This window comes from Marmota flaviventris, chromosome 9 (genome assembly GCF_047511675.1).
Source record: "Marmota flaviventris isolate mMarFla1 chromosome 9, mMarFla1.hap1, whole genome shotgun sequence".
NCBI lineage: Eukaryota > Metazoa > Chordata > Mammalia > Rodentia > Sciuridae > Marmota > Marmota flaviventris.
Genome location: NC_092506.1, coordinates 107,947,532 through 107,964,633, shown reverse-complemented (window position 1 = coordinate 107,964,633; position 17,102 = coordinate 107,947,532). Strand labels below are relative to the sequence as shown.

At 36.2% G+C, this 17,102-nt stretch overlaps 2 protein-coding genes across 2 annotated transcripts; both read right to left on the bottom strand.

The window, feature by feature from the left end:
• Positions 1-6,910: 6,910 nt before the first annotated feature.
• On the bottom strand, positions 6,911-7,846 carry LOC114088969 (olfactory receptor 10G9). The gene has a single exon (XM_071617184.1). It carries the CDS (start codon positions 7,844-7,846, stop codon positions 6,911-6,913), a length of 936 nt encoding a protein of 311 aa, XP_071473285.1.
• Positions 7,847-13,174: 5,328 nt separating this feature from the next.
• LOC114082504 (olfactory receptor 10G9) lies at positions 13,175-14,110 on the bottom strand. The gene has a single exon (XM_027923693.2). It carries the CDS (start codon positions 14,108-14,110, stop codon positions 13,175-13,177), a length of 936 nt encoding a protein of 311 aa, XP_027779494.2.
• Positions 14,111-17,102: the final 2,992 nt, after the last annotated feature.

The window sequence follows — 17,102 nt, the reverse complement described above, 5'->3', positions numbered from 1 at the left end:
TAAAAGAAAAAAAATACTGAACAAACAATGTTTGATTCCCACAAAGAATGTCTTTATTCACTTTTTTAAGCTAATGAAAAACTGTTTAATGTTTTACTTTGGCTTCCAAGATTTTTGAGAGTGAAAATTCATCCATTTATGCACCATATGCATTGCATATATTGTACTAGTCATAGACAACAACTATTGAGATTTTTCTTTAATATTTATATAACTCCTGATATTTTATCTTAAATGAAATGTGTCTATTTCAATAATCTTAAAATTATTTTTGAAAAAAAGGAACAAATATCAAATATACTAAAAGTGAGTAAATAAATACTAAAAACTATACAATCAAAAATATTGAGAGCATACCTCAATTTATATGAAATTACAAGGCAATACTCCCCATGTAATTATACTATGTCTATAAATCACGTTTGCTTGACTTTAAGTATAAAATAGACTTTAGATAATATTTGGGGAGATGACATTTGTGTAATGAACCTCACAGTCCTTCAAATATATGCATATATTGAAAATGTAAATCAATTTGTCTATAAATAAATGCTTTATTTAAATGTCACATGTACCCTGTTAATGCAATACACTCCAACTTTCCCTAGCAGACCAAGAAGAGAAAGTTGGTAAGCTAGTACTGAAGAGCATCTCTCACATTCCTTGGATTTATATCAGGTGCATCTCAGAGATGTTTGAGCAAGAACACACCCACTGTGCCAGCTTTCCATAACTGCATCTACATAAGTTGTGAAGTTGTGATGAAAAAAATAATACTGACTGTAGTAGCTTGACCTACATATTATGAAACAGTTATATATGTACAAGGCTAATAAATGGTTTTTATTCCAGTAAAACAGATTGGCAAGAACCTACTATATAATCCAATTCGTTTTGCAAAGGAGAAAACTGATATGCAGCTAAGTCAAAATCACTTAGGCATTGGATTCACGTTGTTTTTCCTCTAATCACTGGTAAATCACTCTATTTTATGTAATTTATAATTAACAAAGTATTCTGGGACATTTATTGGGTAGTAAGGCACATGATAAACATTAGATACACAAAAGAGCAACAAAGTCTGTATTCACCAAGGCCAGTGCAGGATACATTGTAGTAAGTGCCCAAAGAGATTCATTATATTTTGTACATTGAAATTATGCTGGCAGTTTCACATGTTATAATAACATGTATTTCACAATGCCATGTTGAAGTTAATTTAAATTTTTAATGATAATAATCTAATATAAATATCCATGTTATTTTTTCATTGAAAAGCTTACGAAGACAATGGTAGGAATACATAAATTTACAAAAATTACTATAGAGTTCTTGCCTACTTTACCCAGTTTCCTCCAATGGTAAAAAATTGTAAAATCACAACTTTATTTATTGATTGATATTAACATAATCCACAGATCTCATTCAGAGAGGAAATTTAAAATAACTATGATTAATGTTAAGAACTCTAATAGAAAAAAATAAGGCAACATGAAAGAACAGATGAGTATTAACATAGATGGAAACTTGATATTATAATCAAAAGGAGATGCTACAATCAAAAACCATACAAAACCAGTATAGTGTCATACACCTGTAATTCCAGCTTCTCAGGAGACAGAAGCAGGAGGATCACAAGTTCAAGATGAACCTTGGTAACTTAGCAAGACCTTTTCTCAAAAATAAAAAATGCTGAGGATGTGGCTTAGTCATAGAGTGCACTGTTTTCAGTCCCTAGTACTGAAAACAAAGCAAAACAAATAACTCACTATAATGAAAAAGAAGAGTGGCCTCGTAGACTTGAAATCTATCCGATTCATCAACAATTAACTCTCAGATAAGTTTAAAGTCATGGCAGCTGGGTAGGAGTAGACCTATAATAGTAAAGAATCCTTGTGGTCTACCAGGAACATTTTTGAACACAAGAGATAGCACACCAGCCATCCCAGCATCACAAACTTTATTTTTTCAACACAAACAGAACTCCTTTGTTCTTAAAACATAAATGGAATTTTAGCTACATAAAATGTATAAGAACACAAAATTACCAAAACATTTGAACATTTACCCATAACAATTTTTTTGTATTTCTTAAAAAATATATATATAAATGCAGAATGAAAACCAAATAATTCATAACACACTTCATGGCCAACAAATGAACAAATATTCAGAACTTTATTATCTTCCTTGAAAAAAAATATGTTCTTTAGAAGTTTTTATTTATTTTTTATTCTTTATGCTCTATGACAGTAGAGCATATTTGAAACAGCATGATACAGTGACTCAGCCACATCAATATTTATAGCAACTCAATTCACAATAGCTAAGCTGTGGAACTAACCTAGGTACCCTTCAACAGATGAACAGGTAAAGAAATGTGGTACATATATACAATGGAATATTACTCAGCCATAAAAATAATGATTGCCAGAAAAATGGATGGATCTGGACACAATTATGCTAAGCTAAATAAGCCTGCATTGCACTCTTAATGCTGAGTGAACTCTGTATGGGCTCTGTCAGTAAAGTCTGATGACAATGCATCAGCCTTCCTGTTATGGTGGTTTCCTTCTGTGTTGACTCTTGAAGTTTTGCCCGCTGTGAATGTTTGCGCACACTTCACTAATACTTTGGAATACTCTAGACCTGTTAGAGGAATAACAAAGCCTCAAATTTTGCTCATTAATATTTCATTTCAGAAGACTCTCTGTCTTCTCTTTAGATGCTATCATCAGGATGTCTGACCACACCAGATGGTAATTGTCCAAATCTCAATAATATTTTCAAAATTTCATTGGGCTTTCCACTGCTTCTGACAATTGTGAATGAATTGGACACATAATATGACAGTGAACCATTAGGGCCTCACAGATGTTCTTTTTGGTCTAATAGTCATGCAACCAGGTTGCTTTTGGTAGTATGGTTATCGAAAATCAGAAAATAAGTACCATAATATAAAAATGTTTTTCCAAAGATAACTTTAAAAAGGGGAATAGTAACACTCATTTTGAAAGGTTCTATTCTAAAAAGGATAAGGACAAGATATACTTTGTTTCAACAATTTTGCCCATTGTAAGGAAAGCTGAGTCCCACTGTAAATGTTTGAATCAACATTTTAATGTTGTTTTAAGCAGTTCACTTAATGCTCTCTTCCCCCAGCAACAGGGGCAAAGTAGAAAGTCACCTTCTTTTGTAGCTGGTTGGGTGAAGATCCTGACCAATATGTGTGCATAGTCTGAACCCTGAGATTATTAAGAAATAAAAACAAAAGTAAAATGCTTGGTTTTTGTTTTCTTATGCCTGAATTTTCTCTCATAAGAGTTAAAAAATTCAAAATATAGTGCTATTTGCCCTGGGAAACAAGCTCTATAAATTTCCAACATATCCTAAAACACATGAACTATATAGTATTCATATTCTACATGTGAAATATTGTAAATTATATCATTGGAGCTTGCCTTTGTTTTTTTATGTGTAATTCTATTCACTTTCAATTGTTGATTCACTTCACCTAGTCTGTATTGGATATTGTAGGGTTTAGTATGGTACCTCACATATACTTTAAAACACTTTAAAATCCATCTATTTCTTTCTCTACACCTATGAAACATAAATATTTTCTTAAAGTTCTATGTCTTCCATGCATGAAGTTTGGTAATCAATTTATTAAAATGGTAGAGTTATTGCATTGATTAATTATCGACAATAGGACTGATCTGACAAAGTATCATCCTTGGGATCACTATAAACATCACCCTGTTCCTTCAGGATTTGAACCAGATTCTTCATTCCTTATAATTTAAATACCTTTTTAAAAAATTTTTCCCTTTTGAAAATAGTACAGGTAGTTCTGAGAGCATAATAATGACACAATGAAGTATTTACAATGAGGTTGTCCTAATTATTATTTGATGATGAAAGGATTCCTTGCTGAACCAAGAAAATCGTAGCTTATTTTCTTTATTCTCCAGAGCTGTTGTTAATGTTTTGTGTCATCCTACCTGCCCCGTCTTTTTCTGCTTATCTCTTCTCTTCTCAACCACTCATTAATCACAGCTTGAGGGAGCCAACTGCATGAAGAAGACATGGCTGAGGAAGGAACACAGGCAGAGCCTTAGACTTTCTTTCATTAGGCTAGTCATATAGTCATGGTGCTTATGGGAAGTAGCAGAGCTGAAGAAGAGGAAAACTACTGTTAATCTGTAAGATCAGACAGAGTTTGATGAAATAGCCTTATATCCAAAGGCAAGTGTCTAAAAAATGTAAAATTATGGGCTCAAACCAAGAAAATAAAAAATATTTTTTTAAGAATCCACATTGATATGTAAAATGCAGGTGACTGAACAAAAATATGTGCTTTGTTAATTTAGTGGTTATTCAGATCCATTAATATAAGCCTGACCCGCAAACACAGAAAGTTCCCACAATTATATGAAAATAACTTGAAGTTTAACATTATGTGCTTTGTTGCCAGATAGTCTGGGATTAGAACTTGACTATATTTCTCAAGAGTTGCATGAATTTATATAACAACACCAGTTTCATAGCATTTCTACTTCATAAGAGTAGATTAAGATAATATTTGTAAAGTGTGTGACCAATTGCAAACTCAATAATGTTTATTGTTTTGTTTCTGAATAATTTAACTTAGTGTGATTTTATTGTTTCATGTATTTTATTATAGATAAATTCTTGAAAAAAATAATAAACATGAGAATATCAAATTTACCAAAGTAACTTATTGGCTAGAGGAAAGACTACCTTGTCAACGACGGTGATAATTGCTAAAGTAATTTATAATTAGTAATTTTAAAAAATACATTTTATCATCCTTAAAAATACTATATAACACTGGCAACCAAAGTAAAAATAAATAAATTATGTATGTTAAACAAATTTCTCCACAGCAAAGGAAACACCAAAAATGAAAAAGCAATCTACGAAATGGGAGAAAAATCTTTACAAATTATATACCCTATAAAAGGTTAAGATCCAAAATATATAAGGAACTCATATAAATCAGTAGCAATAAAAAGGATAAGTGGGCAAAATCTTTAAACAGATATTTTTTCCAGAGAAGACATGCAAATTGCCAATATGAAAAACTGTTCCAATACCACTGATCATCAGGAAAGTGAAAATCAAAACTATACTGAAATATCATCTCATAGCTATAATGGTGGCTATGATAAAAAGCCTAAAGTCTAGTCCATAACATAGAGATGTCCACAAGTATGGACTTTGTGTATGCTGGCTATGTAACTATGCATTATGTTTTGGGGGTAATGTATTGGTTCCAGGTCTTATTTTTTAACTATGATATGTGAGAAATACAGTATTTAGCCTTACATGTAAAACCAAGAAAGGCAACTGAAGCAGGCAGAGCTGGAGGAGGCTATAGAACAGAAGAGAAAGTTACAAGCAGTGACTTCACACAATAATACCATAGCCTATGAATGTGGCCCAAAGTCTATGCACCCCAACAGCTCCTTGACAAACAGGAAGTGGAGGAAGGGGTCAGCCTGACCAACAGGGACAGAAATCTCTCTGTTAAAAAAAAATAGTAACTTGATAAAGAAGCAAGAGCTGTGTACTTGTCAGAATGCATTCACCACAAGAAGACTTTCTAGACACAGGAGAACAAAGGGAAGCATGAACAACGAGAGGAATATTTCTTTAACTGAATAGGAGACAGTAAAATCAGGGCGACATTTGGAAAGACTGTGAACCCATAGTACTCAGCCAATCAGGAACTTGAGGAGGGACCTTGCACTCTAGGACATAAAATGCTGATTGGATCTGATCAGGGTATGCCTGCTTCCCCTATACACCCGATCTTGCAAGACCATCATTAAAGCAAAACCTTGCTTTTTGCTATACCTTGTGTCTCTTAGTCCATTCTTTGCATTTGGACAGATGAATGTGTTTCTCCCATACTAGAAATATGTTGAAATGATACAATAACAATTATCTGATTATATTTTCTCTTTTCTACTTTTTAAATTAAAAAATCACCCTTGACTGCTCCATGTAATGAGGGTCATCCCTGTTGCAGAGCAGGCAGAACTTTGTCAAATTTCCAAGACTCTTAAATGGCAACAGAAGGAAACATGTGAACTACACGATCAGTCACCACAATCTAAAGCAAAAGGATCCTTACCTACGTAAAATGTGAACATCTTATAAGGTATAATAGGATATTACTGGTCATATTATGTGAGGGAGGCTAGAAGATCTGCTGTTTTATTCATCCTGATCCCATCACCAACCTAAAATTTCTGGAGGTCTCTTTCAAGGTGAAAACTTATTCTCAGTTCATCCAGGTGGCACTGGTTATAGAGGTTGCTAAGAAAAAGATTGATACTTTCCTATATGAAAACAATCAACTTGACCAAAAAGTGCTAGTAAAGAAGATTAGCCACTTTAGGACCTCATATTTTACACTTACACAAACATACAGTGGCTAAAAGAGTTCAGAAGACATTTGCATAATTTCACCCAAAATAAATGACCTCTGCTATTTATTTCAGTCCTTGAGCATTATCCCAATAACTGTAAAAATCCAAAGTTTGTATGCAAAAAAATAACCCCACGAAAAGTGCATACTATCAATTAAGATACATGAATAATTCACTGGTTAGGATCTGAGATGCAATTAGAAAATTTACTTTTGAAAGAGTAATAGCAAACAAATGAATCTAGACTTCAGAATATCCAGTATTAATAATTAAAAAAAAATCTAATTCTGATGTTTATAATTCCTTTAAAAATCTATGAAAAAATATTCATGAGTAGCTGGTTTCCAACATCGTTTAAAACTGAGACCTACACATGCAATAAATGTTTTGTGGAAAAATAAATTATATATTGCTAATTTTGAAAATATGAAAGGTCTATTTCGTAGCATTTACTGGCTCTGAGAATAGGCCACTTTGTCCTTCAGCTTCAACAGAGCTTTCTTCACCTCCTTGTTCCTCAAGGTGTACACAACAGGGTTAAGAAGAGGTGTCAGCACAGTGTAGAAAACAGCCACAACCCCATCCATGACGTCCCTGGAGCCAGGTCTCAGGTAGATGAAAACACAAGGCACAAAGAAACAAAGGACCACGATGCAGTGGGAGGCGCAGGTCTGAAAGGCTCTGTGTCTGCCCTCTGAGGTGCGGATCCTCAGGATGGAGCAGACAATGGACACATAGGACAGGACTATCAGCAGAAAGCAGCCCGAGGCCACCACCCCAATGTTCACAAAGATGACCATCTCATTGGCCGAGGTGTCCGCACAGGCCAGCTTGAGGATGGGTGGAGCATCACAGAAGTAATGCTGGACCTGGTTGGGCCCACAGTAGGGCAAGCGGAATGTCAGGGTGGTCTGGACCGCAGAGTGCAAGGAGCCACTGAGCCAGGTGCCCGTGGCCAGGAGGGCACACACTCTCCCCCTCATCATGCTGGAGTACCTGAGTGGGTAACTGATGGCCAGGTAGCGATCATAGGACATGACAGTGTAGAGGAAACACTCGGTGCTCCCCAGGAAGTGGAAGGAATAGAGCTGGGCCACACAGCTATGGAAGGAGATGGCCCCACCGCCTGGGGTGGCCAGGGTCATCAGCATTTTGGGCACTGTGACAGTGGAGAACCACATGTCAATGAAGGACAGGTTGGTGAGGAAGTAGTACATGGGGGTGTGGAGGTGGGAATCCACCCTGATCACCAGTAGGATGAGGAGGTTCCCCAGCACAGTGAGAATGTAAATGACCAGGAAGATGCCAAAGAGCATGGTGTCCAGTGCTGGAGCATGGGGAAGGCCCATGAGGAAGAACGTTGTCACAAGGCTCTTGTTTGACATTTCTTACTCTTAGTCACTCTCCCTGTGGACATATGAAGAGAATCCAGCCTTTAGCATTTCATTGAGAACTGAGAATCCATCCTCCATGTGGCACTTGTATCATCCATTATAAGGAATTCCAGAGTTGTACTCAATTTTGCTTGTTGTAAATCTTTGGTAATGTGTTGGGATGGTCTACCATCTCTGTCACACAGAAGTGTGTGTGTGTGTGCGCACACACACACATGCAGAAAAAAGAAAGAGAAAGTCATTATATTGCCTTTGTATTGGTATGCTAGTCTGAGCTCTATTACTGTAAATTTCTATTACTCTAAATCTTAAAAAGAGAAAAGGGTTATTTTTCTCACATTTGGAAGTTTCAGTCTATGATTCATTGATCCAATTATTTTTGGCCCTTTGGCAAGACAGCCCATCATAGAACCAGCCCTTGACAAGATCATCACCTCATGGCCAGGACACAAAATAGAAAGGACAGTGGCCTCCTATTAGGCCCTACCCCTTTAAGCTCTCATCATTTCCCAAGAGTGCCCCAGGATGGGATCAAGCCTTTAATACAGTCTCCTTTGTGGGATACTTATCCCAACTATAGCAATTAATATGTAATAAGTTACCACAAATTTAGTGAGTTGAAACATACAAATTTATTTCCCACTCTTTACGTGGGTGACATCAACTAGGGCTCAAGTTATCATCAAGCTTGAATCAAGGTTTGAACTGGAGATGTAATCTTATATGAGGCATGGGATTCTATTACAAGCTTATTGAGGTTGTTGGCAGAATTTACTTACTTACACTTTATGAATGATATCACACTTCCCTTGATGGTTGTTGACAGAGTATATCATGTTAGACATTTAGAGGCCACTTTGTTCTAGGATGGCCCTGCCACTTGCCCTACTCCCAGCATGGCAGGGACTTCTTTAAAGCCAGCAGGAGACCCTATCTCTGCTTTAATATGACAAAGTGTTATGTGATAGAATATAATCAATGGAGCATACTCCCATCACATTCATAAATGTCACACACACTCAAAGAAAGGCTACTATAAAAAAAAACAATATGTACTAACTGGCATATATCTTGGAGAATATTTGGAATTCTACCTACTACATTCTATTTTTTTCTCCAGAATTCATGAGTAAAATTGGAGAACCAAGAATTTAATTATGGGTAACATTGAATGTTTCATATGTCTACAATAAATTTAAATCGAGTATCTTCATATGTTATCTGACATATGAAGTTATTAAATAAGAAGTTATTAAATAATATGATACATTAAAAAGTGCTCAGTATAGTGCTTGACATGTCAAAATTGCTTAATAAGTGAATTGGGTCATACAGCGTGGGCCCTCTGAAAATATTGCAGAATTGTTTCTGAGCTTAGAATAAGTTAATTATCTCTGTGTTTCCAGAGTCTTCTCAATTTTAAAGATAGCTCTTCAGGAAGTTTTTATATTTGGTACTGTTACTAGAGCCTTAATACTACCTGCTTATATCAGGACTTCTCTTTTGTCTCTCAGAGGAAACAAAAAAGTCAGTCAACCACTGTAGTGGGATCTGCCACAGCGTTCCATAGACTCAGAAAATACAAAGCCCTGTAGTTGACCAACCCCTTGCCTCTCTTCCACTTAAGCATCCCTTATGAGGATCTAATAACATAAACCTCATATGTGCCCTCCCAGCCACAATAAATGGGTATAGAAGAAATTTCTGTCATGTAACCTTTTATCCTCAATATCTAAATATTTTCTTATATCAATTTTGTTAGGGAAAAAATTTTGCTCCATATCCATTTCTTTTATTCCCTATATTCACAGAAACAGACAAGGCTGTCATAGGAGAAAACATTTCTACCCAGTCTCTTTCCTCTTCAACATTTACCACCTGAGACAGGAAAAAAAAAGAATCAATACAAGCAGAGGACATCTAACACATCAGTTTGATGTCAAGAAAAGTTGGGATTCTGTACAACTGAAATTTAGGCAGAGGTGGTTTACACTTAATACAAATTATGGCCTCCTATCAATTATGACAATATTATTTCTTATTACTAATTCATAAAAAATGTATTTACAATAGTATAATACTAATATCATTAAAATAAAGATAGTTACTAATTCTTCTGTAGTAGAGTACCATAAAACCAGTTCACCATTAGAGAGAATATATAATGTGCTCTTAGCAAAAATGTTTTCATTCACCAGGAAATATAGCTTAAATAACTTGCAAGCTGTTTGTTTTTTGTTTTTTTTTTTCAAATACAAGAATAAGTAGCAGAGACAGAATTATTGTAATCACCAAAACCAAACTCAACAATGAGGAAATTTCTACTGAACCAACATGACTTAATCACCAGGATAACTTCATTTTCAGATTTGATGAAACATGAAAGTGTTCATAAGATGAAGTCCAAGGTAGGCTGAGGGCCAAGACACAAGGAAGCAATCTCAGCCTGGGCTGTGGGGGAGGAGGGACCAAAATTTGACTTTCTTGTCTTCTGTAACAACGCAATAGCTACTTGGAGCCACCCAATTGCTGTGCCAATCCATTCATCTATCTTTCTATCTTTTATCAAGAAAGACTAGATCACTAAAATGAGGGTGAAGTCTAGCAATGTCCAGGTAACATCTCAGTGCATGAAATGTGAAGGTAAACAAGGGATGGAAATCAGGAGAAGTAAGTGAAAGCTCCATTTGTAAGAACTCACCCCATAGGACATGGCTCATTGCAGTTGTCAAACTTGCCTGAGTTTCTCCTACAGTTTTCCCCTCTCTACATTCCCCTCTCCACATGCACAGCCTCTACTTTGCAAACTGTCATTCCAAGAACACATGCACTATGTTGAGAAAGATGGGTCCATTTTTAACCAAACCAAACCACTGAAGTGCAGATAATGCTAACCAACCAGGCTAAATGGCAAACATGAACTTGACCTGGAGTCTCAGGGGACAGGATTACTTGTGGGTTTCCAGGTTCCCTTGATGAGCACAAAACAACAGGAAGAGCCCAATGAAAGTTTTTTTCATAGACTGCACAACTCCCTACCTGTTTCTTATTTGCACTCTCCTGGGATAGTTCAAGTCTGCCTGGAACTAATTTTTATACCTCAGAGGAGGGAAATGAGACTTACCTGTCCCTCATCAGTGATGAAGAGATACTCACAATGGCTTCCTCTCAATTAAAATTGTTCAGAGTCCCTATGAGCTTTACTTGTTGGCACTCTCCTGGTGGATGTTACTCTTTCCCACCATCTTTCTATACAGAGCTACAAGATGCAAATTCCCAACTTAGTTGTTGTTGTTGTTTAGGGTCTCACACTCCCTTTTCCCAAAGAAATACCTAAAATACAGAATGATTTCCAATTGTGTAGGTAATAGATTTTATTGATGTCATTCATTGCTTTTACAAGCATTAATGAACACTTATATTACAAAATTATATCCTCTTTTATGAATTAATACTTCAGGAATTTTATTTACTATCTTTCTTTTGAGGTAATAGTTTTATTTATTTGTCTGATCTCTTATAAATTTAGGATATTAATTCATGTTTTATTGCAATGTAAAATATGGCTTTAATATTTCTTTGCTGAGGTACTTTTTGTTTGTTTATATACATGCATATATATATATTTTTAATGCCGGAAATTTTTTCAATTGTTTCTAATATGGTTTCTGATCTTGATATTTCACTTTAAAAAGGTATTTTCTTACATAAAAGGTCTATTAATTTTCAGCTATGTAATATTTTAATGGTTTAGATAATTTCCCCCCTCATTTAAATCTTCAGTACCCTTGGAGTTAGTTTTACTTCTGATGTGATATAAGATTTTAATTGTATATATAACTTGGGATAATAGCTGTAGTTGCTTAATTATTGTCATGATTTTAGAAATTTAATTTAAATTCTCAAATGATATTCCCAATTGTTTTCTTTTTTCATATTTTCTCTGTATGAACTAATTTTTATATGGTGATCAACAACAACAAAAAATCCTCTAAAACTTGTAATGCAATATTGGGCCAAGATTCATTTTTTCTTTGCATAACATCACAAAACCCAAATATCTCAAAATAATTTATTGAAGAAGTCTGCCTTTCTCTACTGTGCACAAGATAGCTTCCTCATATGAATATTTATCTGCCTATATCTTTATTCTCTCTTCTGTCACATTTTTACTGGTCTAGAATCATGAAAATGCAATTGTCTCTGAATAACTATAGAGCCATAGTGAGTTTTTATACCTAGTTTATGAATCACTCCATTTTGTGTTGTTTCTTCAAGATTATCATGACCAAACCTTGTCTACACATACTTTAGGATACACACATCTGTATCAATAGAATAAAATGCTGGAATTTTATGTGGAATTTTAGTGGATCTATAGAACAGTTTGAGGAGAACTGAAATTTTAAAATACTGAGTCCCAAATCTATTAGCACATTATACTTCTCCACTTCTTCAGCAGTTTTTGTATTTTTCTCAAAAGTGTTTTGTTAATTCTATTGTCAGAGTCTTACTTACATTTATATCCTGATAAAGGTTTCTTAACCTCAGTATTGTTTATCTTTCAGGAAAGAAAAGTGTTTTTCTGGAGTAACCTTGTGCACGGCGAAATAAACTAATTAATTCCCTGACTTCTGAATACCAGGTGCCAGTACCTATGACGTTCATAAATACCTCCATGACTTGCCAAATGATCCTGGTGAGGCAATATTGCCTGTCTTGGAAGCCATGGCTCTAGATGTAGAATAGATATCTAACTGCCAGAAATGATAATTTTCTTACATCATTTTACAGTTACAGATCATACACTATTGTTGCTGTATATAAATCCATATATGAATATTCAACATCTTAGTTTTATTTCAATTTTGGATGAGCACTTAGTTTCTTATTTTTTTTTATTTAGTTCTGGGTGGACACAATTACTTTATTTTTATTTATTTATTCTTATGTGGTGCCGAGGATTGAACCCAGTGCCTCATCCACACTAGTCAATCACTCTACCTCTGAGCTACAACCCCAAACCCTTAGTTTCCTATTTTTGCCTACTAAATATATTATTTCCATAAATCATATTTTAATAAAGATAAAAATATATACATACATACATAGCAATAAGGAATTATCCTTAGGAAACATAACTTAACATATTGTAAGCCTTCATTTTGAGTGTATGTTTGGAGTCTTATAAAAGAGACAAACACAAAGCAGGGAAGACTTAAAAAGATTTGAACAGCTATAGCCACAGAAAAACATGATCTTTTACAACTAAAGTAGAGTAGTGATTTTGAAAAAGTGAATGTTTTTACTTCGTAGCATTTACTGGCTCTGAGAATAGGCCACTTTGTCCTTCAGCTTCAACAGAGCTTTCTTCACCTCCTTGTTCCTCAGGGTGTACACAACAGGGTTAAGAAGAGGTGTTAGCACAGTGTAGAAAACAGCCACAACCCCATCCATGACGTCCCTGGAGCCAGGTCTCAGGTAGATGAAAACACAAGGCACAAAGAAACAAAGGACCACGATGCAGTGGGAGGCGCAGGTCTGAAAGGCTCTGTGTCTGCCCTCTGAGGTGCGGATCCTCAGGATGGAGCAGACAATGGACACATAGGACAGCACTATCAGCAGAAAGCAGCCCGAGGCCACCACCCCAATGTTCACAAAGATGACCATTTCAATGGCTGAGGTGTCCGCACAGGCCAGCTTGAGGATGGGTGGAGCATCACAGAAGTAATGCTGGACCTGGTTGGGCCCACAGTAGGGCAAGCGGAATGTCAGGGTGGTCTGGACCGCAGAGTGCAAGGAGCCACTGAGCCAGGTGCCCGCGGCCAGGAGGGCACACACTCTCCCCCTCATCATGCTGGAGTACCTGAGTGGGTAACTGATGGCCAGGTAGCGATCATAGGACATGACAGTGTAGAGGAAACACTCGGTGCTCCCCAGGAAGTGGAAGGAATAGAGCTGGGCCACACAGCTATGGAAGGAGATGGCCCCACCGCCTGGGGTGGCCAGGGTCATCAGCATTTTGGGCACTGTGACAGAGGAGAACCACATGTCAATGAAGGACAGGTTGGTGAGGAAGTAGTACATGGGGGTGTGGAGGTGGGAATCCACCCTGATCACCAGCAGGATAAGGAGGTTCCCTAGCACAGTGAGAATGTAAATGACCAGGAAGAGGCCAAAGAGCATGGTGTCCAGTGCTGGAGCATGAGGAAGTCCCGTGAGGAAGAACGTTGTCACAAGGCTCTTGTTTGACATTTCTTACTCTTAGTCACTCTCCCAGTGGACACATGAAGAGCATCCAGCCTTTAGCATTTCATTGAGAACTGAGAATCCGTTCTCCATGTGGGAATTGCACAATCCATCTTGAAATATTCCAGAGTTCCAGTGAACTTTGTGGTAAAGCTTTGGTAATTGTGTTGGGATGATCTATCATCTCTGTCACATCCATGTGCATACATACAGATACACACAAATACATAAGAGGAAGGAAAGAGAAAAATCATTCTATTAGATTTCTTTTGATGAATTATAAATTAATTACAGCCCACTTAATGACATAAATCATATAAATTTATTTTTTTACCATTTGCTAGTCATGGCATTTAGTGATGGATCTCATGGTCTCCAGGTATTAACTAGGATGCAATCTCCTGTGAGGCTCAGGATCCTATTCCCAGCTTTTTAAAGTAATTGTCATAATTTAAGTCTTTGCAGTTTAGGACGTGGTCTAGATTTTTTTGATGGTTTCAGCAGGGCACAGCAATTTAGGCTTCTAAAAGCCACCCCAGGTTCTAAGAGGTCTTAGCCACCTGGCCTTCTCAAATTATTGCAGCACCTTCTCCAAAGCCAGAAGGAGAATCACTCTCTTGTTGCTATGTCATTGTGTCATTTATTGATCACAGTCCATCACATGACACACTGTAGTAGCAACAGACAATGTTCCTATGTTAGACATGCCATCATATTCAGAAGCTTGTGGCTCATTCAAAGATAGGTGATTAAACAGGGAGAGTACCCCAGGCAGAATGTCTTGCAAGTGGTTTGGATTCTAACTAGCAGGTTCTGTTTTCTCTCCAAGTTTCATGGGGAAATAGAGACAAAGACTACTAATAAACCCAGACAATGCTGTCATACAAGAAGACAACTCTACCAAGTCTATTTTTTTGTATTTAACACCTGAGACAGAAAAAGCAAAATCTATGTGAGCAGAGGGAGTCTACATCAGCTGGATGTCAAGAAAAAGTGTTATTTTTTTACAACTAATGCAGAAATTGTGTTTTTTTTTTTTTTTTGCTTAATACAAAACATTGTCTAGAGTTTATGATAATTACTAATTCTTTTGAGTCAAACCTAATAAACTAGTTTCCATTACGTAGAAACCGGATCTGTTCTTAGCAGAGATGAGATAAAATGTATTCTGTCTCCAAGGAACATAGCTTAAGCAACATGAAAGCTATTTTTTTTAAATATGGTATAAATCGTGGAAACAGAACTATTATAACCACCAACATGAATGTCAGGACTTCAACAGTGAAGAAAAATGTGTAACTCTGAAATATTTACTGAATCAACATGACTTAATCACCAGGATAACTTCATTTTCAGATTTGATGAAACATGCAAATGTTCATCAGATGAAGTCCAAGGTAGGCTGAGGGCCAAGACACAAGAAAGCAATCTCAGCCTGGCCTGTGGGGGAGGAGGGACTAAAATTTGACTTTCTTGTCTTCTGTAACAACGCAATAGCTACTTGGAGCCACCCAATTGCTGTGCCAATCCATTCATCTATCTTTCTATCTTTTATCAAGAAAGACTAGATCACTAAAATGAGGGTGAAGTCTAGCAATATTCAAGTAACATCTCAGTGCATGAAATGTGAAGATAAACAAGGGATGGAAATCAGGGGAAGTAAGTGAAAGCTCCATTTATAAGAACTCACCCCACAGGACATGGCTCATTGCAGTTGTCAAACTTGCCTGAGTTTCTCCTACAGTTTTCCCCTCTCTACATTCCCCTCTCCACATGCACAGCCTCTACTTTGCAAGCTGTCACTCCAAAAACACATGCACTGTGTTGAGAAAGATGGGTCCATTTCTAACCAAACCAAACCACTGAAGTGCAGAGAATGCAAACCAACCAGGCTAAATGGCAAAGAATGAACTTGACCTGTAGTCTCAGGGGACAAGATTACTTGTGGGTTTCCAGGTTCCCTTGATGAGCACAGAACAGGAAGAGCCAATGAAAGCTTTTTCATAGACTGCACAACTCCCTACCTGTTTCTTATTTGCACTCTCCTGGGATAGTTCAAGTCTGCCTGGAACTAATTTTAAACCTCAGAGGAGGGAAGTGGGACTTACCTGTCCCTCACCAGTGATGAAGAGATACTCACAATGGCTTCCTCTCAATTAAAATTGTCGAGAACCCCTATGTCACTCTTTCCCATCATCTTTCTATACAGAGCTACAAGATGCAAATTCCCAGCTTTGTTGTTGTTGTTTAGAGTCTCACACTCCCTTTTCCCAAAGAAGCATCTATAGATACATAATGATTTCCCAACTGTATAAAAATAATCATATTTTAGTGCTCTCATAATTTTTATTGCTTTTTCAAATGTTAATGAACACTTATATTACAAAACTATATCTTCTTTTGTGAATTAACTTTCAGGAATTTTATTCATTTTTTTTCTGTTGAGCTAATAGCCTTTTATTGCTTTGTCTGAACATTTACAACTTAAATTATTAATTCATTTCTTCTGTAAGGTAAAATATGTTTTCAAATTTAAATTTCTTTGCTTCTGTTGCTTGTTTTATGATCTAGGAAATTTTATCAACCTATTCCTGTACTGTTTTTGACATTGGTATTTTGCTTAAGTTTTTTCTTACACCAAATATTTATTAGTCTTCATTCAAATAATATCTAGTTTTTTGAGTATTTTTCCTTTACTTCATTTGGAATTAATTTTACTTTAGGTATGACATACGGATATTTTAGATATGACATCAGGATTTTTTGCCTCATTTAGTAAATATTTTTTGTAGAAATTTGGTATAAGTTTACAACTATTATAATTTCTTTTTTTTAAAGAGAGAGAGAGAGAGAATTTTTAATATTTATTTATTTAATTTTTTTTAGTTTTCAGCGGACACAACATCTTTGTTTGTATGTGGTGCTGAGGATTGAACCCGGGCCACACGTACGCCAGGCGAGCGCGCTACCGCTTGAGCCACATCCCCAGCCCTATAAT